Source organism: Pogoniulus pusillus, chromosome 7, assembly GCF_015220805.1.
Source record: "Pogoniulus pusillus isolate bPogPus1 chromosome 7, bPogPus1.pri, whole genome shotgun sequence".
In the NCBI taxonomy this organism is placed as follows: domain Eukaryota; kingdom Metazoa; phylum Chordata; class Aves; order Piciformes; family Lybiidae; genus Pogoniulus; species Pogoniulus pusillus.
In genome coordinates this window covers 32,769,214-32,790,699 of record NC_087270.1, presented here as the reverse complement: position 1 = coordinate 32,790,699, position 21,486 = coordinate 32,769,214, and the positions used below count along the sequence as shown (strand labels likewise).

Here is a 21,486-nt window from a genome sequence, read left to right as displayed (position 1 = left end):
ACCCAAGAGTTAAGCATTTCAGCTCTGAGCTTTGCAATGCTGAAGTTCCTTTGCAGATTTATCTCCAGGCACACTGTGAACTCAAGTTTCCTATAGTCTTTTGTAAGAGGCTGTAAAGGAAATGCAGTTTGTGAGATTGTGATAAATGAGAGATGTTGTACATTAAATTTTGAGCCACGTTGAAATGTGAGCCTCTGGGAATCTCATTAAAAATTAAATCTAATACAAAACAAACATTTCTATAATGCTAAGATATACATTCTTTTAACACAAATAAGCTTCTTTTATAGATCTGAATCTTTTCTCTTGGTCTTCTGTCAGCACCTAGGAAAGAAAAAAATTAGGTTGTCCATGATGAGCCAGAATAGATATTGATAGACATTGAAATAGATACTGATATTGATAGTGTGTGACACTATATAAAAGCACTGCTCTTTACTTCTTTTGAGCAAGGAGCCCATGCTGCTGTGCAGCTTTGCTGATTTGGCTTCCAGGTGAAAGTGAGGTAATGTTCTTTCCTCAGGAGAAATCCCAGCCACTACCATTTCAAAACAAAACACTCACTATTAAGCAGGCTTTGAAAATCTCTTCGCAGTGAGTTTTGGTGACTTTCCAAAAGACATTCCCAAAACTTGGAGCATCTCCATGTTTGCCTACCTTGAGCAAAACTGCAATGTATTTTATTTCCAGACAGCAGTAGACAGACAGTCAATGCACAAGACAATGTACAGACAAAACAGATTCTCTAAGCATTTGCTTCTCTAAGCATTTAGCTTCTGTGTTCCTCCAGCGATTCAAATGATCCTCTGACCCCACTTAATTTTTATCAGCACAACAGCTCATGGAAAACACACTGCATTAAGATACAAAAGAGAGGTAGAAAGAGGGGTCATGATCTGGTGGCTTCCCTCTGCTCTGTGCACTTATTCATCCCCATGCAGAACTCTATTATGTCAATACTTTTTTTCTATAAAGAGATGAATCAAAATAAAATCTTTCCATCTTTCCCCTATCTATTGTCTTAGATCCATTTGCATTTCTTGATCTTTCATTCACCTTCTTCCTTGCCTTTTAATGCATTAAAAGCTACACTTTAGGACTCACTTTATTCAAAGTGAGTATTTCCATGCTTGCTTCTCCTCCCAGTTTCTTTGATGTGATCCAGGAATAACTCAAGAGGAATGGAGTTGCATTTTACCAAAGTTAGTATAAGATAGGTCAGAGTCAGAAGGTCTGAAATTAGTATAGTGGTGTTTAATGTAGCTAGCAGAAATTGTTCAGTAGGTTGAGGTCATTATAGCAGAAAGGCATGTGATGACAGTAGATTGTTTGTAACAGAGAAGCTATCAGAAGTTTGTGCCATATGCTTTTAATGTGTCAGTCTGTTCTTAGCCTCTGTTTCTGTTGCAACTGCTTCTCACAAGTGTTCTTCTGATCACAACACACTTGGTAATCAAATAGATGCAATCATGCACCATGAATTCTGGGGCCAAACTCTGTGCTGCAAGTGGGATATTCTGGGTTAATAACATTAGATGGGAGAAAATTCAGCACAGTCACACAGCTTAAAGGACGCAACAGTTTTAAATCCCCTTGAAACAAACCCAAAACATGCTATTTACATAAGTTGAACATGGAATAGATCTTAATGGAAGGATTTACTTCCACATCTTTCCAATTCGAAAACTGACAGTATATATTCTTCTAAATAAGCTTGTTTCTTCAGAGACTGTCATAAATATGTGAGATCAACAGCAGGAGCTGACCTTTAGATAGTGACTGAGGTGAGACTGTAGGAATAGGCTGTGAAGAGACATTAATGAGGATCTTCATTATTTCTTCTGCTACACAAGGTAAAGCAGGCACACGGAAATCATTCTGCAAAACATCGATTAGCGATGACATTGAACAAGCTCAGACATTTCCAAGATAATTCTTGTATCCCAGGTGAAGATTTTATTAATGCCTTCTAAAAACCTTAAGGGTTTCATGGTATTTTGTTGTTTTTTTTCTTTGCCATATAAGTTCTCTTGAGAGAGAATAATCATGAACTCCATAGAGCCAATTTCCTGGCTAGGATTGAATTTGTAGTTACAGAGAAGACTTTTCACATTACAGTGGCAAGCTGGGGGTATCATACCTGCCTTAAGTCCCCTTATACAGACAGAGGTATTAAAACCACCACAAGGTGAATGTGAATCCAGCCTTTATTTTTAAATCATAGAATCACAGAATCAAGCAGGTTGGAAGGGACCTCCAAGATCACCCAGGCCAACCTAGCACACAGGCCTATCCAGTCAACTAGACCATGGCACTAAGTGCCTCATCCAGCCTTTTCTTCAACACCTCCAGGGACAGTGACTCCACCACCTCCCTGGGCAGCCCATTCCAATGGCAAATTACTCTCTCTGTGAAGAACTTCCTCCTAACATCCAGCCTAGACCTCCCTCAGAACAACCTGAGACTGTGTCCCCTTGTTCTGTTGCTGGTTGCCTGGCAGAAGAGACCAACCCCCACTTGGCTACAGCCTCCCTTCAGGTAGTTGTAGACAGCAATGAAGTCACCCCTGAGCCTCCTCTTCTCTAGGCTAAACAATCCCAGCTCCCTCAGGCTCTTCTCATAGAGCTGCGTTCCAGGCCTCTCACCAGCTTTGTTGCCCTTTTATGGACACATTAATATCTCTTTCTGTATGTATTTAATCCTAAAAGGAAGTCTGTCTCTTATATTGAATGATTACACACTTTAGATCAGGCTAGAGTCAATCAGTGTAAAAGAAGCTGCATCCAGTTCTGGAGCCCCCGTTACAAGAAGGATGTGGACATGCTGGAGCATGTCCAGAGAAGGGCCACTGGGATGATCAGAGGGCTGAAGCACCTCTCCTGTGAGGACAGACTGAAAGAGTTGGGGCTGTTCAGTCTGGAGAAGAGGAGGCTCCAAGGTGACCTTATTGTGGCCTTCCAGGATCTGAAGGGGGCTTCCATAAAAGCTAGGGAAGGACTTTTCAGGGCATCAGGGAGTGACAGGACTAGGGGGAATGGAGCAAAGCTGGAGATGGGTAGGTTCAGGCTGGATGTGAGGAGGAAGTTGTTCAGCATGAGAGTGGTGAGAGCCTGGAATGGGTTGTCCAGGGAGGTGGTTGAGGCCCCATGTCTGCAGGTGTTTAAGGCCAGGCTGGATGAGGCTGTGGGCAGCCTGATCTAGGGTAGGGTGTCCTTGCCCATGGCAGGGGGGTTGGAGCCGGATGATCCTTGTGGTCCCTTCCAACCCTGACTGATTCTCTGATTCTAATATTCTTGATTTATTTCACCTTTTTAGTCTCAATCTTGCAATACTTAGATGTCCATTTTATTTTTGTGGAGAGATAAAATGGACATATAATTATTTGCATATTTCTTCTATTCAAAAGTCTATTGCTTGGGCAACATAAAATACATTACATTAAGCGTACATTATGCAGCATCTTTCTGTGTGATAGAGCCACATTTAATTACAAAGGAAAATGGGAATAATGAATCATTATTAGTAAGATATTATTATATCATTTTTCAACTTTTCATATATCTGAAACAATGCTAAAAGCAGAAATAAATCAGGAAGGATAACTATAGCTGAAAAAGAGAAATAATGAGGGTGTGTGTACATCTGCTTTGTGCATAGCTACGGCCACCTTATAGCTATGTTACAGTGGTTCTGTTGCTCTGTGAGGCTCCAGGGTGAAATAAATATTATAGATAGAGCCAATAGTTTTTATTAGACAAACAGATATGCACAGAAAAAGTAGAAAAGCTTTCAGGCACACAAGCTCTACAGATATGAATGAAGCAGATAGAAGTCTGCTATTAATGTTTAAATGAAGCACTGACTTCCTAAAAGCTCTGCTTACCAAAACCTAGACTGAAAACAGAGCTTCTGGAGCTCAGCAGATGTAGAAAAGTGCTTTAGGGGATGGATGCTCAGGGTGGCTACCCTCAAAACCAGGAGGAAATATGGAGTTTTAAAAAATTATGGTTTCATGGAATGGAAGGAGAGTTAGATAAGAATGTTTCTTGAAGTCCTCCCATCCTAAATTCATCCATTCCCTACTATTTTTGTTTGTTTGCTTCGGTTTTGGTTTTGGGGGGGGTTCACTTCTGTTTTTTTGGGGGTTTGTTTTTTGGGGTTTTTTTTTTGTTGTTTTGTTTTTGCTGTTTGAATTTTTTTCCCCAGTAGAATCTTGCACTTCACCATTAATCTCTCTGAGGTTGTGCTGAAGACTAAGGGCACTCACTCTCTGCTGTTTCAAATATGTCTGTTAAGGAGAAGACAGAAAAATGCTGAGCATTACCTTAAAAAAAGTACAGCCTGGGGGGGGCGGGGTGTGGATAATAAATAAAATATGCAGTCAGGGAAAGAAGATCAAATAAAATACGTTTGTGCTCAAGAAGGACTTTACAACAGCAGGGAGTTGTTAGAAATGATTTGTCGCTGAGGAGTTATAACTCACAAGTAGATAGATGTGGATTCTTTTCACATTAGTAATTTTTAAGTTAAATTTTATATATTTCTGTAACTGAGCTGATTTTGTACTACCAAGAGTGGTCACAATATTCATGTTTCTAGAGCAAGTCCTTTGATTTGGCATCAAATATATGAATGCAAATTGCACACAAACATAAAATCATAAAATCGGAGAACCAACCACATTCAAAGAGACCTCCAAAATCATCCAGTACAACCTATCACCCAGCTCTGTCCAATTAGCTAGACCATGGCACTAAGAGCCTTATCCAGGCTTTGCTTGAACACCTCCAGGGATGGCAACTCCACCACCTCCCTGGGCAGCCCATTCCAATGCCAATCACTCTCTCTGGTAAGAACTTCCTCCTAACATCCAGCCTACACTTACCCCAGAACAGCTTGCCTGGGAGAAGAGACCAACCCCACCTGGCTACAGCCTCCCTTCAGGTAGTTGTAGACAGCAATGAGGTCCCCCCTGAGCCTCCTCTTCTCCAGGCTAAACACCCCCAGCTCCCTCAGCCTCTCCTCACAGGGTTTGTGTTCCAGGCTTCTCATCAGCTTTGTCGCCCTTCTCTGGACACGTTCCAGTATCTCAACATCTCTCTTTAACTGATTAGCCCAGAACTGGACACAGTACTCAAGGTGTGGCCTGACCAGTGCTGAGTACAGGGGCAGAATAACCTCCCTTTTCATACTGGCCGCACTGTTCCTGGTGCAGGCCAGGATGCCATTGGCTGTCCTGGCCACTGAAACTTCATGCAAAAAAATGCTTGTCAAGCACCATAAGAAGTAAATGACACTATTATCATTTTAATAGAGAATTTCAGCAAAATTCTTTTTCATAGGATTGCCAAGTGGGATGATGCATTATACTACACTGATTGAAAGGGAACGTCCTCAGGTGTTTTCCTGACCTGAGGAACACACTATGGACACCATATTTTCACTGCAGATAAGTTGTTACACTTTTCAAATCATTAAAGTGTTTATATTAACCTTTGAAGTTGCTTTTCATATATGTGTCCATGAGCTATTTAAGCTCCTACAGCTCAGTGCAACAATGAGAGAACTGCAAATAACCTATTTGCTGTCAGCATTTCCACTCCATCTGATCCTCTAGGGTTTACCTTCCATCCATGTGAGCAACAAAGATTCTGCAGGCTGATCCAACTGCAGTCTCTCAGCAGTAACAGTCCTCAGATCACTGAGTTTGTTTTAGTAAACATCATGATGAGCCAGTAGCTGGTCAAAGTCTGGCATGGTCTGTCTATCAGCATTATAAATTCCTTCTGGGGATTGCTGCAGGGATGCTGGCATAATAGTCTGATGGAGACATTTATGCTAGCTGGATGCTGCCCACATGCTAGATGCCCCATGCTGAACACAGAGTTCAATAGGGCAGCAATACTGTAAATTAAGACAGACTTCAAATGGGTTAGTCACAATGAAAAAGAATGTGTACACCATTTTTGATAAAAAATTGAACCTCAACAGTTTTAAATAACTTGTCTGAGGTCAGAATGAGCTATATTGAGAAATAAAACTAGTGAAATGTCAACCATAATTAGGGGTTGTTAAAATAATAGTGCCACAGATGAAAAATACATATTCAGAGAGTTCAGTGATAAATGCTAACCAAGGGAAACATATTTGAATATTGTGGTGCTTTGAGGATACTATTTAGAGATGAGTCTTGAAGAGTAGTTGCTTTCAGAACCATTTTCTTGACAATTAAGACTGTTTTGCATAAGTATCGGCCAGCACCAGAAAGAGAGGACACAGCCTCAAGCTGTATCATCAAGGTTGGAAGAGACCTCATAGATCACCAAGTCCAACCCTTTACCACAGAGCTCAAGGCTAGACCATGGCACCAAGTGCCACGTCCAATCTTGCCTTGAACAGCCCCAGGGACGGTGACTCCACCACCTCCCCGGGCAGCCCATTCCAATGCCAATCACTCTCTCTGCCAACAACTTCCTCCTAACATCCAGCCTATACTTTCCCCAGCACAACTTGAGACTGTGTCCCCTTGTTCTGTTGCTGGTTGCCTGGGAGAAGAGACCAACCCCCACCTGGCTGCAACCTCCCTTCAGGTAGTTGCAGACAGCAATGAGGTCCCCCCCTCTTCTCCAGGCTAAACAACCCCAGCTTCCCTCGGCCTCTCCTCATAGGGTTTGCCTCATTGAAAGGTCCTTTATATTTCTGATTTGCCACCCTTGAGTTTTTGCTTGTAAATACAAAGGGAAGAAAACACAAAGCAGGTTTTGTGTTATCTCTGTAATTTCCAAGTGATGCAAAACAACTGTAGTTTAGTGGTTAATCTGCTGCAAGTGTGCTCTGAGGATACTCTGCAATATTGACTCAACCTACCTTCACATTAATCAAGTGTGTCTGAGCCAGACCACTGATTAGTTTGGGAAATGGTAAGAAATAACAAATGCAATAAAAAAAAAGCATGTTTGGGCTCAGCTCAGACATGTAGCAAGAACATGACAGTAATTGGTCATCAGCTCTTTCATCTTCAACTATCTGCAGAAGTATTTACTGCAGGAAAGCAGGGAGGCACCTTGACAGCTCCTGTATGGCAGAGTCAGAGCTGCCCCAGGCACGCAATGCTCGTTCAGTGCATAAACACAGAATTTCATTTTCTAGTGCCTGTCAATCTCAGCCCTTTCACAAACACAGATACTGCTTTTAAGGATAGAAACACTGAATTATTTAAACCTAAGAAACTGCCTGCTGGTTATGCACATTGATTGCTTATCAGTAATAGCTTCATTTAAATACATTGTTTACACTGGATAACTGACAGGTACCTCACCATCACCACTAGTGTCTCTATTAATTCTCTGTGAAGTATGTTCTGCAATTACTGATTTTCCAGGTGAGCTGATAAGCCATAGAAAGCCCAACAGCCACAGTGAGATTCCTGAGATATCTCTTCTGTTAATAATGTCAGAAAACAATCCTGAAGGCTAACAAATTCTTATAGAAAAGTTTGTGAGCTTTGTATCCTCTTTTACTTAGAAATAAAAATTACCTGAATTTTAGGATGTTAATGTTAGAATTAGTGCAATAATCTCGATAGAGATAAAAATCTTGCTGTTGGCTGCATCTCTGAAATGGCAAATGACAGTCAGAAAAGAGGGTTTGGTAGCCAGGTACAAATTTTCTCCAGTTCCTTTCTCTAAAAACTTGACAGATGTGTAAAATACCAGGCAAAGAATTTGTTCTCATCATCCACACTAATAGAAAGTTTGCAAAGATTTGTGGATAAATTCTGACCATTTAAATATCACTTGCACTTCTGTGTCAATCTTGCTTGGTAATATTTCTGGAATTTCAGGGAGACAGAAGGGTGAACTAAAAGAAAGGTCACAAAAAGCCGAGAGCTTCATATCCTGCTAGCACAGAGAGGACAAACCAAATTCCAAGAAACAATCAACACTACAGATAAAGCTTGCAGGTTCACTCACTTCACTCTTCTTTACTGTGCTACAGGACAGTATAGCAAAGAGGGCTGCAAAAACTAGGCAAAGGATTGTACATGCTGAGCAGCTGGATCTCAGTCACAGATATAAACTAAACACCATTGTAGCTCTTTTACAGGCCTCCCAAACACTTAGTAACAAAACCTTGAAAGCAAACAAACTCCCTGAACGACAAGCCCTACGAGGAGAGGCTGAGGGAGCTGGGATTGTTTAGCCTGGAGAAGAGGAGGCTCAGGGTGACCTTATTGCTGTCTACAACTACCTGAAGGGTGGTTGTGGCCAGGAGCAGGTTGCTCTCTTCTCTCAGGTGGCCAGCACCAGAACAAGAGGACACAACCTCAGGCTGTGCCAGGGGAGATTTAGGCTCGAGGTGAGGAGAAAGTTCTTCACTGAGAGAGTCATTGGACACTGGAATGGGCTGCCTGGGGAGGTGGTGGAGTCGCCGTCCCTGGGGCTGTTCAAGGCAGGATTGGACGTGGCACTTGGTGCCATGGTCTAGCCTTGAGCTCTGTGGTAAAGGGTTGGACTTGGTGATCTGTGAGGTCTCTTCCAACCTTGGTGATACTGCGATAATATTGTCCCTCCAGTAAACAAGAGTCCAAGACAATATATGAATTGAACAATTCTGTCATTCTCAGTGCTTTCTCTGGTGTCAAACTGGAATAGTTCTTGCAAATGCTGTATTTGATGAGATGGGACTAATATGCCTTCTTTTGGGTTGACACCATGGATGAGGAGTAAACATTTGCTTAGTTTTTTACTTTTAATGTGAAATTATCAGCACATTATTGCTGGTTTGGAGGGAAATGCATGTCAGAGAAGACCCTGTGAGCAGACGTTCAGCCTAAATACTGCACATGTCAATGTGCCTTAGGTCTTAATTCAATGCCTACCTGGTTACTTTACACTGCACATTAGCATGTTGTGTTCTTTCTGTCAGATTAATTGCTAGTTTGCCATTTACACACAATAACATAGAAACAGGCTGTTCTTGACTTCAAGAGGAAAAAAGATAACACTGACTGCTTTGCACAAATTACCTGGTCAAAAAAAGCAGGTTATGATAGATATGCCTTTCACCTTTTTGTCTAAGTTATGTTCATTCATCCCTTTGCAATTTTCCAGCAGTCCTAAGAGTACAGCACAAGAAAATGAAAAACAGCAGCATGAATCACAGCTAACGCACTCAGGAAAAGACAGCAATGCATGTTCAAGATTCTTTTCCTTTTGTTTCAAACATTTATTCACAAACACAAGGCAGACTTGACTCTTTCAGTTTCAAGGACTAAAGCAAAAGTAAGGGCTTCTTCCTTTAAAAATAGATTTATAATGATAGCTCCCACCTACTTCTGAATAGATTCATAGTGATAATTCCCACCTCCTTCTGAATGCTTTAAGAAATTTAATTTTCAATCATTTCCAGGCAGGAAATGCTATGTCATGCTGTACATTCATTAACTGGACAGTCTGCTTTTTTTTCTTTTACCTTTCATCTGCGGCATTGCAACTTTTCTATGAAGACAGGACTGCCATGTTACCTTTTCCTTGGTGATACCTTGTGTGATAGCTTGAAGCAGGGTAGAATGTTTGGGTGAGAAGAACTAGATTATAGGCTGTGAAAGGAAAACAATGGTGATGTCTACTTTGGTCACAGTCTTGCTAAGGAGTATGGGAACAAGAAATGAAAACATTCGATAACACTCTCGCCATTTTTTTCTCTCACTCTCGCTTGGGCTGCTGGCTGAACTGCATCTCTCTAGCACACCCTTCATTTGGACTAAACCACCTTTGCTTCTTAACCTCTTGGCCGAACCTCCATTCTTCCTTGGGACTGAGGTAAGGTTGTGAGGGGTAGGGGGAAGGAGCAGGGGTGGCTGAGAGCCCCTCCTGGGGACTCAGGTTTCTGGGAGGGGAGTTGTGTTTCTGTATTACCTTTTACCTTGTCTATTTCTGTCTATAACTGTATATACTGTAAATATCTGATTGTATATTGTGCTAGCTGTAAATAAATAGCTTCATTCATATTTCCAGAGCCGACTGAGCCTAGTCTGGGTGATTTCTAAAGTGGGGGGGGGGGGGGGGCGGGGAGCACCCAAACCGTCACACCTTGGATGGTTTTCCATCTCAATTTTAAGTCGCACTTCCAGCACATTATTATTAAAAATAGAGCCAAGTTTGTGTGCCTGAACCAGAGCATTTAGAACTAAAAAAGTCCTCATTTCTCAAAAGAAAGAATTATTAATGATCTGTCCAAAATCTCCTTTTGAAACAATTCATTTAGTATCCATAGTATCCTGTTTGGTATCAAGTTTGTGATAAAAGTTTATGCATGGATATTAAGGGAGTCAAGGAAAATGAGAAGGCTTAATTGTTGCAAATTAGTAAAAGTGCCATCATATGAAGTCACAAATTTCATGATTAGAGAGTGAATGACTTTCCACCTCAGCATTCAGACATTTCCCATCCTTAAAAATAATCCTTCAACCTGTTTGTTATAAGCCTTGTCTCTAATAACTCTATTTAACATCCCATTTATTTCCACTGTTTTTCTCTATGGAACGTCTCTTGATCTTTCTCTTGGATTCTCTAGCTGATGGCAGTAGCTTTACAGTTTTTATTTTCCTGTTGCTTCTTCTGTCCCTGACTTCTACAATGTGCTCTCTTCCTGTGAATAGTGATCAATGTTAGTAAAACAGGCTCTCCATACATACCCTAGCAATAGTTTCAACTGTGGTAAAGCTTGCCAAACTTTAATCCCTAGAAATATCACCTTTTCAACTAAACCCTACAAATCTCCCTAAGCACTTGTCTACTGTTTGATATAGGCAATGAATCTGTGTGTCCATAACACATTGCCAGTGTCTAAGGAATCCAAGTAATTGACACATTTGACTTAGATGCATTCATCACAGCTACCTGTAGATATTTGAAGTGTTTTAGTTATGTGTTTGGAAACATCCTACTCAACTACAATTGTAATTGTCCTCTGGAGACCCATTCCTGATTTTGTCGCTTAAATAAGGTAGGATGAATATGGATTCATGTAATTGTTTGATATCCTAATTGGCAAGTTGGTGAAATAAATAAATGAAAGATCAGAGTTCACATATCTCAGCTCTTGAACTGTAACACTACACCTGAATGGGATGACCACACGCTCTGAGTCAGTCCTAGTGCCTCAGCAGAAACTGCTGATTAAATAAGCAACAGGCAGAAACAATTTATTTTAAAAAAAGAAGAGTTAGCACAACTATGCCCAGGTGGCCAAGAGAGCCAATGGCATCCTGGCCTGCATCAGAAACAGTGTGGCCAGTAGGACAAGGGAGGTTATTCTGCCCCTATACTCAACACTGGTCAGGCCATGCCTTGAGTGCTGCGTCCAGTTCTGGGCTCCTCAATTCAAGAGAGATGTTGAGATGTTGGAACATGTCCAGAGAAGGGTGATGAAGCTGGTGAGGGGCCTGGAACACAGTTCTGTGAGGAGAGGCTGAGGGAGCTGTGGGTGTTTAGCCTGGAGAAAAGGAGGCTCAGGGGTGATCTCATTGCTATCTACAACTACCTGAGGGGAGGCTGTAGCCAGGTGGGGGTCAGTCTCTTCTGCCAGGCAACCAGCAACAGAAGAAGGGGACACAGTCTCAAGTTGTTCTGGGGGAGGTCTAGGCTGGATGTTAGGAGGAAGTTCTTGCCAGAGAGAGTGATTTGCTATTGGATGAGGCACTTAGTGCCATGGTCCAGAGACCATGGTCTGCATATCCAGAGAAGGGCCATTGGGATGATCAGAGGGCTGGAGCACCTCTCCTATGAGGACTGACTCAGAGTTGAGGCTGTTCAGTCTGCAGAAGAGGAGGCTCCAAGGTGACCTTACTGTGACCTTTCAGTATCTGAAGGGGGCCCATAAAGGGCCCATAAAAAAGCTGGGGAGGGACTTTTCAGGATATCAGGGATTGACAGGACTAGGGGGATGGAGCGAAGCTGGAGATGGGTAGGTTCAGGCTGGATACGAGGAGGAAGTTGTTCAGCACGAGAGTGGTGAGAGCCTGGAATGGGTTGCCCAGGGAGGTGGTTGAGGCCCCATGGCTGGAGGTGTTTAAGACCAGGTTGGATGAGGCTCTGGGCAGCCTGCTCTAGAGCAGGGTGTCCCTGCTCATGGCAGGGGAGTTGGAAATAGATGATCCTTGTGGTCCCTTCCAACCCTGACTGATTCTATGATTCTAAGACCAGCTGCAACTTCATACTAGAAATAGCCCCTTACACAGCTCAGATTCTGATCAATTCTGGAGTCAAGAATGCGACAATATGCAGAAGAGCCTGGTCCAAAAAGAGTTCATGCAAGCAGCAATATCAGAGCATTCATAAATGCAGAGTGTGATATGGCTCTGGGCCCAAGTTAGGATATATTTCTCAAGTGAGTTCCTAATTTCCCAGCTGAGACTAGGTTTTCACTTTTTTTCTCCTGGTCCGTTGAAGTGCAATTAGTCTAGAATCACAGTGGTTTCAGCAGCGAACCAGCACCTCCCCAACAGAGTTTGGTCAGCAAAGACATATTTTTTTTCCAGTGGCAGAAATCAAACAGGTTTGATCTGCGACAGAAAAAGAGGAATCCAGCTTGTAGGTCCCTCCTGAGAGGCAACAGACTCATCTCTGTTGCCACTGCCTAACTGAAAATGGTGTGAGGCAGCATGAACACTTCTCCTCCTCTGCTTTAATGCAAGTTAAATAGGTCAATATAAACCAGCTATTTGAAGCCATAGTGAAATAAAACAGAAGTCTAGCACTGATTCCAGCTGTATCTAGCTACGCTTTCAACACACTGCCTATAAAAAGACACCATTTTACAAGCTCAGGATACTGTCTCTCTAAGTCTGTAAGAACTTTTATCGCACTACTATAACCCAGAGACATCTGCAGTCCAAGCATCTAAGTGTCCCTTGGGACTGCTGGCTGATAGCTACCAGCTATCCTGTGCTTAAATATATATATGTATGTATAAGTATGCATGTATATATAGTTTATATAGATGTCAGTTGAAAGATACATTGTCCTGAGGCAACAAAACTATGTTGGTTCTCTCCCAAACACCCCTGCCTATTGTAAAGGCACATATAAAATCCAGCAGATGATGACATTGAATTCAGATGAGAGAGTTTAATGGATGAAGCTGCAGTTTGGAACTAAAGCTTCCCTGATGTGGAGGAACTGAGCACACTTGAGTGCAATTAATTCTTTTGAGCCAACTTAATGTCAGAATGAATACACACCTTGATCTTTACTGTGCCAGCATCTAAGATCCCCGGTGGCACAATAGCAGTTCCAGATGTCATAAAATGGAGTTTAATGATTCTAAACACTTAAAGAAGATGAATGGGTCAGTTATAACTTTGAATCTATCTGTGATACTCATCACTAACATTATCACTCTGTCTTCTTTATCAGCCATGTATAATAAAGGATGGGAGGAGGGTGATGAAGCCAAGGTCCTTCCTTGCGGTCACATCTAGAAAGATAGTGACCAGTGGCTTATTCTTGCTCCTACCAAGTTCCCTAATCTTCATTTGCAACTTCTTATGTAAAAATGAAGATACCTTTTTTTTGGTGATGGGAAATTATCTTTAACATATTCTTGTATATGAAGCTCCAGCTCACAGAACAGCCTCAAATTGAAGATAATCCCTGTTGGAGTAGGTCCAGAGGAGAGCTATAAAAATGATGACAGGGCTTGAGCACCTCTTACATGAAGAAGGCTGAGACAGTTGGGTGGTTCAGTGCGGAGGAGAGGATGCTCTGGGGAGACTTTATAAAAGACTTTCAATATACAGAGTAGGCTTATAAGAAAGATGGAGAGACACTTTTCTTTTATCCGAACCTATAGTGACACAGTAAGGGTTAAGAGTTTTAAAATTAAAAAGGGTAGAGTTAGATTGGATGTAATAAAGATATTCTTTAGTGTGAGGGTGGCAAGATGCAGGAACAGGTTTCCCAGAGAAGTTGTGAATGTTCCATCCCTGAAAGTGTTCAAGATCAGGTTGGATGGGGTTTTGAGCAACCTGATCTAGTGTAAGATCTCCTTTCTTAAGTCCGGGGCGTCGGACTAGATGCATAGCCTGGCAATAGAGGTGTAACAACTCCAGCAGCTTGCCACTGAGCAAAAGACGTACCTGTCTCCCTCAGAGCATGTCTTTCAGATTTACTTGGAGAAATAAATACTTAGAGCAAATGTAAAGAAGTTGCAACCATTGTGGGGTTTGTTTGTTTTGTTTTCAAAGGTATTTTAGTTATGTTAACTAAATTAACAATATTTCTTGCAGTCAGATGAGTAAACTGAGGCATTCCTGCCCTGATTCAGCTTTTAGACCAGCACAAAAAATAGGAGTAATGTCATTCTACTTATCTCAGCATCAGAAAAGTAGTTATACAAAGGCTGAGCCCAGTGAAGTCAGTAGTGATCCTAGCAGTCATTCAGTGTATTGATTTTAAATGGACTTAAAATATCTTTTTAAAAGGGCCCTCTGGATCATTTATTAAACATAGCCAAAGTGGAGATGTCTGCCCATGGCATGCTGCCTTGTCTTGAAGTTTGGTGCCAGGTATTTCAAATCTAACAGTTAAATAACATAATGTTTGTCTGAAATAGGTCACTGAATTTATAGAGGATGCCAAATAATTAATGATCTTCAGCATTGCCACATTACACTGGTACATGGTGGCACTTTCCATGTATGTAGCTGAAAACTACAGCTCCAAAATTACCATCTCAATCAGAACATTAATTACAAAATCAGTCTGGAGTTTTACAGTGTAGGCATCAAATCACTGAATTTGCAGAAACAACCACTTAGTAAAACAGGAGCAGTTTCCTTCTTTACTTTCCATTTCCAATCAACATATGGGCAGAAGGATTTCTGTATGCTTGTCTGTGCTCATCAAATAGGTGTGAATTGTCCTATGTTTCCATACAGGCATTTGTATTTCTCCTTGGCTTGGATTTTAATTCAAGCTTTGCTATCACATGTTGGTCGTTGTCTCTTGTTAGCTTGAGGAGTGATCAGATTCTTTAAGAACAGTAATAATTTAAGGAAAGAAAAGTCAGTTGCTTTCATGTGTGATCTTATAACCCACATAAAGTATGAGAAATCCTAGCAAATCTGCAGTGAGAGCACACAGTAACAGGAATCTCTCGCTTAGATGCTTTGACAGATGTGAAGATCTTGTTTGCCTGCCCTGAAGAGTGAGTTTTCCGACTAGTTTAGGGACAATGAACAATAAACAAATAAATAAAGTATATGCCTTAATCATACTACAAATAAAGTTAGGGATCTGAAGAATCATTATGAGTCTTGGTGGCTCCTAGTTTTATCTGGAGGTCTCCAGTCCCTAAGTAGCCAATTGAAGTCTCGAAAATACATAATATAAAAACTTTGCTGGGAAAAGGTGAGAGCTATCACTTATAGCTCATTCAGTAACCAGGAGTGGTAGATCAAGATATTGGGATGATTTTAATTGCTTTTCCTTCCAGACTTGTCAGTAGTCACATCATCTATATGGTGATGATTAAAATTGGCTTCTCAGAGTTTATTAATTGCTGACAACACTACCAAGTGCAGCCTGATTATCTTTATTACAGTGTTATCTGGAACCTTCTCTGGACCACAGCTCCATCTCTGTGATGGAGTTCCTGGAAATGCAAAACCTGTAGATTCCTGGACATTACAGAGAAAACTAGGAACATTAATAAATGCCATAACTATATGAGAAGCACATTAATTCTGTCTCACTTCTTTCATGTCAGGAATGATACAGTAAGTCTGTAGATTCCATTTTAAAAGTGTTATTTAAGTTCTATACATCACAAAATGCATTTATATTCCCCAAATGCATTTAGTATGATTCAAATACTAGCCACATAGAATGCAGAGGTTCCACTGAATTCTGAGATCAATACAAATTACTATGTTTGGTGCCACTGTAGCCCAGAACATTTTAAGCTGTAATACTGGAAGGTAGGACAGCCTTGGAAGGTAGGAGAGCCCTGCAGAGGGACCTGGACAGGCTGGATAGGTGGGCAGAGGCCAATGGGATGAGATTTAACAAGGCCAAGTGCAGGGTTCTGCACTTTGGCCACAACAACCACAAGCAGTGCTACAGGCTGGGGACTGAGTGGCTGGAGAGCAGCCAGGAGGAAAGGGACCTGGGAGTACTGGTAGATAGTAGCTGAAGATGAGCCAGCAGTGTGCCCAGGTGGCCAAGAAAGCCAATGGCATCCTGGCCTGCATCAGGAACAGTGTGGCCAGTAGGACAAGGGAGGTTATTCTTCCCCTGTACTCAGCACTGGTCAGGCCACACCTTGAGTACTGTGTCCAGTTCTGGGCTCCTCAATTCAAGAGAGATGTTGAGGTGCTGGAAGGTGTCCAGAGAAGGGCAACAAAGCTGGGGAAAGGCCTGGAGCACAAACCCTATGAGGAGAGGCTGAGGGAGCTGGGGGTGTTTAGCCTGGAGAAGAGGAGGCTCAGGGGAGACATCATTGCTGTCTACAACTACCTGTAGCCAGGTGGGGGTTGGTCTCTTCTCCCAGGCAAGCACCAATAGAACAAGGGGACACAGTCTCAAGTTGTGCCGGGGAAAGTATAGGCTGGATGTTAGGAGGAAGTTGTTGGCAGAGAGAGTGATTTGCATTGGAATGGGCTGCCCAGGGAGGTGGTGGAGTCTCTGTGCCTGGAGGTGTTGAAGAAAAGCCTGGCTGGGGCACTTAGTGCCATCGTCTAGTTGATTGGATAGGGCTGGGTGCTAGGTTGGACTGGATGATCTTGGAGGTCTCTTCCAACCTGGCTGATTCTATGATTCTATGATTCATTAAAAAAGAAAGTCACAAGTTTACTGAAGGAACTTAATAAAAACTGTCATATCTTAATGTAACACAATTTGCTTGTCAGCTATTTTCCAAGCTTTTCATTTTCTAGAACAAACAAATGTATCAGCAAGATCAATTTCATTTTGGTCATTTAAAACATTAGGATTTAAACCCAGGCTCAAACAGAAATAATTTGCAACTTTTAACTACAGAGAGTGTGTCATTAGTGTCCTCTGGGCAAAAAAAAAGTCTGCCTTATATCAGTATGAATAATGATGCTAAATCATTGGATTTTAGTTCACAGGAGAAAGTATTCTTCACTGCAGTGACGGGTCCTGAGACAAATGTGAGTTTAGTACATGTTTCATTTTTAATTCTCCCTAGCAAGAATGTGAAACAGATAAAATGAAAGTCTGTTGTGACTGGTAGAGTGGGATCTTCATTTTAAATGATCTCTTAGTGCATTAACTGGAGGAAAAGCAAGATAGCCTGATGACGTTATGTAGAAGTACTTGTTTCTGTCCAAAGCTTGTCTAATAGCAGCTTATTCTCATGTTGCTATTGTTCCTGGAATGACACTTAGGTCACTGCTATCTGCTACAAGTTAAAAAATGATTACTTTCTGAGGACAACTGTGTCTTAAAGGAGCTTTACATTTGTCTGGGTTTCTTTGTGTTCAGGCATCAGTGTATAGTTTTCTTATTGCCAGCTTCATCATATTTTGACCATCTTTAAATGCCTGCCTCTGTATCCACGGCAATGCAGAATATTCCTGTAGATGGTATTAATTTTAACTGATGCAGGTAGATCAATTTGCCTTAGTTCTCACCACAAATGACAGAAATATTTGGCACAACATTTCCATATACATTAATATAGGAAAAGACAGCTTTCATGACAGTAGTGATAGCAGAAAACATGCTTTTCTTCCTTATTGCATTCATTGTAGTTGTCTCAGGTTTTGCCATCCTTCTTATCTTGTTTCACATGAAACCATTTCTCAGCATGCTAAGCCATGCCTAGTGGTGAGAACTGAATTATGGCTTGTTGTTTAAAATGTTAGCACCCTCAGTCTTCTGAGCTTATTTTGAGCAATTTTCTTTGGGATGTGCTGACACTGGTCATGTCTTCTAAAAGGGAAATAATTGATGGCAGCTACAGCAAAGTCTCTTTGAAAAAAAACACCCAATCCCACAGTTAAATTAATTTACAAGATAGAGGTATTACATATCTGAAGGGGGCCTACAAAAAAAGTTGGGGAGGGACTTTTCAGGATATCAGGGAGTGACAAAACTAGGGGGAATGGAGCAAGGCTGGAGATGGGTAGGTTCAGGCTGGACATGAGGAGGAAGTTGTTCAGCATGAGAGTGGTGAGAGCCTAGAATGGGTTGCCCAGGGAGGTGGTTGAGGCCCCATTCCTGGAGGTGTTTAAGGCCAGGATGGATGAGGTTGTGGGCAGCCTGATCTAGGGTAGGGTGTCCCTGCCCATATCAAGGGGTTGGAGACGGATGATCCTTGTGGTCCCTTTCAACCCTGACTGATTCTCTGATTCTATATACCTTTGTTGGACACTTGTTTTACTCTGAAATAAATTTGAAAATAAGTTTCATTTACTTGCAGCCTTCATTTTACATGCTGCAATCCTTGAAGAAATGAGCAACGTGGGAAGCATGCTCTCTCCAACTATATGAGACACAATCAGACTGACCAACCTAACTTTGGAAGAGACCTCCAAGATCATCCAGTCCAACCTAGCACCCAGCCCTATCCAGTCAACTAGACCATGGCACTGAGTGCCTCATCCAGGCTTTTCTTGAACACCTCCAGGGATGGTGACTCCACTACCTCCCTGGGCAGCCCATTCCAATGGCGAATCACTCTCTCTGTGAAGATCCTACAGAAATAATCAAGCAGGAAAACTAGCACTAGTATATGCTCTATATGGAAAAAAAAAATAGAAAACAATCTACCTCCATTTTTAAGGAAAAATGTGGCTACATAGTATCATAGTATCATAGTATCATCAGGGTTGGAAGAGACCTCACAGATCATCGAGTCCAACCCTTTACCACAGAGCTCAAGGCTAGACCATGGCACCAAGTGCCACGTCCAACCTTGCCTTAAAGTGCCCCAGGGACGGCGACTCCACCACCTCCCCGGGCAGCCCATTCCAGTGTCCAATGACTCTCTCAGTGAAGAACTTTCTCCTCACCTCGAGTCTAAATCTCCCCTGGCGCAGCCTAAGGCTGTGTCCTCTCGTTCTGGCGCTGGCCACCTGAGAGAAGAGAGCAACCTCCCCCTGGCCACAACCACCCCTCAGGTAGTTGTAGACAACAATAAGGTCACCCCTGAGCCTCCTCTTCTCCAGGCTAAACAATCCCAGCTCCCTCAGCCTCTCCTCATAGGTGCTGTAGAAACTGCAGTTGCTGGTTCATTCACCTGGATTGTGATCTTGCATCTCTCCTACAATTGGTTTACTAAATCAAGAGAATGGCAGAAGAGTTACTAGTGGTTGATAAGTAGGGAGCTTGACAATCAAATCAGTTTAATCACAATCTTCCTAATGAAAAGAATGGTCTGATAATGAACCAATTCTAATACTTTCAGCAGTTTCTACAAGATGAGTACAAATTCATCACAGCATACTATGGATTTAAAAAAAACCAAAGCAAATATAAACCAAACCCCAACACATTTGCTACAGGCAAAGGAATTGAAGAAAAAAATCAATAAATGTGAAATTAAAAATTATCCTCCTTGTGAACAAAGATAATAAGAAATAAGAAATACAATGATGAGGAAAAAAGAAGCTGAAGCAGTTTACCTAAATTAATTAAATATGAAGGCAGTGTGAGGAAGAAAGCTTCTAATAGACTCTATTATTTCGTGGAAAGATACAATCTCAAATGCTGCAGTTTATCACCTGGTGTTGCTGGATTAAATAAATTCATGAAGAGGACCTTTACTCCTCGAGACATTTCAGCCATGAGAGCGGCCTCATAAAGGAGAATTGCATTTCTGCTCCAAAACACACATTAACTAGATGACTTGCTTTCCAACTCTAAGTATTTAGTGCCACTGGAAGAGAAAAATAATGCTTCATCATGGAACACATTCAATTAGCTGTTAGTCATCTTATTCTAACCATTTAATGGAGCAGCTTATCCTCAGCGCTGTGCTTAGCCATATCAAGGATGAGGTCACTGGGAGCAGTCAGCATGGTTTTTACAAAGGGAAAGTCATGTTTGACCAACCTGATAATCTTCTATGAGGACATAACCAGGTGGAGAGATAATGGAAGAGCAGTGGATGTGCTTTACTTTGATTTCAATAAAGCATTTGACACTGACTCCCACAGCATCCTCATAGCTAAACTGAAGAGGTGTGGTCTGGGTGACGAAGTAGTGAGGTGCATTGGGAACTGGTTAAAAGAAAGAATTTAGAGTTGTGGTCAGTGAGGCAGAGTCTAGCTGGAGGCCTGTAACTAATAGAGTCCCTCAGGGGTTGGTACTGGGACTGGTATTATTCATGACCTGGATAGAGTGCACTGTCAGCAAGTTTGTTGATGACACCAAGCTGGGCAGAGAGGCTGCCACACCAGACAGTGGTGCTGGCATTCAGAGAGACTTAGACAGGCTGAAGAGTTGGGCAGGGAGAAATTTAATGACGTTCAGAGGCAAGTGTAGAGTCATGCACCTGGGAAAGAACAATCCCATGTAACAGTCTAGGTTAGGGACTGACCTGCTGGAGAGCAGTGAAGGGGAGAAGCATTTGGGAGTCCTGGTGGATGGCAGGATGGCCATGAGCCAGCAACGTGCTCTTGTGGCAAGGAAGGCCAATGCCATTCTGGGGTGTATTAGAAGGGATGCAGTTAGTAGGTCGAGGGAGGCTCTCCTTCCCCTCTGTCCTGGTGAGGCCTCATCTGGAATATTGTGTCCAGTTCTGGGCCCCCCAGCTCAAGAAGGACAGGGAGCTGCTTGAGAGTCCAGCGCAGAGCCACAAAAATGATTAAGGAAGTTGAACTTCTTTCTTATGAGGAGAGCCTGAGGGAGCTGGGGCTTTTTAGCTTGGAGAGGAGATGACTAAGGACTGACCTCATTCATGTTTATAAATATGTGCAGGGTGAGTGCCAGGAGGATGGAGCCAGCCTCTTCTCAGTGATAGCCAGTGACAGGACAAGGGGCAATGGGTGGAAGATGAGGCATAGGAGGTTCAATGTGAACCTGAGGAAGAATTTTTTCACTGTGAGGGTGACAGAACACTGGAACCAGCTGCCGAAGGAGGTTGTGGAATCTCTCTCACTGGAGATATTCAAGAACCAACTGGATGCATTTCAGTGTGATCTACTCTAGGTGATCCTGCTCTGGCAGCGGGGCTGGACCAGGTGATGTTTTGAGGTCTCTTCCAGCCCCTGACATTCTATGATTCAGATGGGTGTGATGGAGCTGGATAAAAGCTGTGGTTTGAGCAGCAAACAAGTATTTTCCATGCCAAGGAGTCAGACACATTCATCTCAAAGATGAGATAAATGACAAGAGAGATGTTTTGGGCACCCATCTGCAAAGCAACAAGGATCTTAGCATCATGACAGCTAGCAGAAATAGGATGGTTCAACAGAAAATTTCTAGTTTAGTTATACCTGAACTGAACAGC

The 21,486-nt window shown here is 42.2% G+C and overlaps 1 protein-coding gene across 2 annotated transcripts in view; it reads right to left on the bottom strand.

Annotated features, from left to right (window-relative positions):
- LOC135176935 (uncharacterized) overlaps positions 1 to 21,486 on the bottom strand; it is a 138,709-nt gene that overhangs the window by 74,980 nt on the left and 42,243 nt on the right. The window contains exon 4 of one of the 2 annotated variants that reach the window (XM_064146418.1): positions 276 to 324. The exons of the other annotated variant lie outside the window; for it this stretch is intronic. Within the exon in view, the coding sequence (XP_064002488.1) occupies positions 318 to 324 (7 nt within the window). The 3' untranslated portion in view covers positions 276 to 317. Of the gene's footprint in view, positions 1 to 275; positions 325 to 21,486 lie in introns of those variants that run through there. 2 annotated transcript variants of the gene reach the window in all.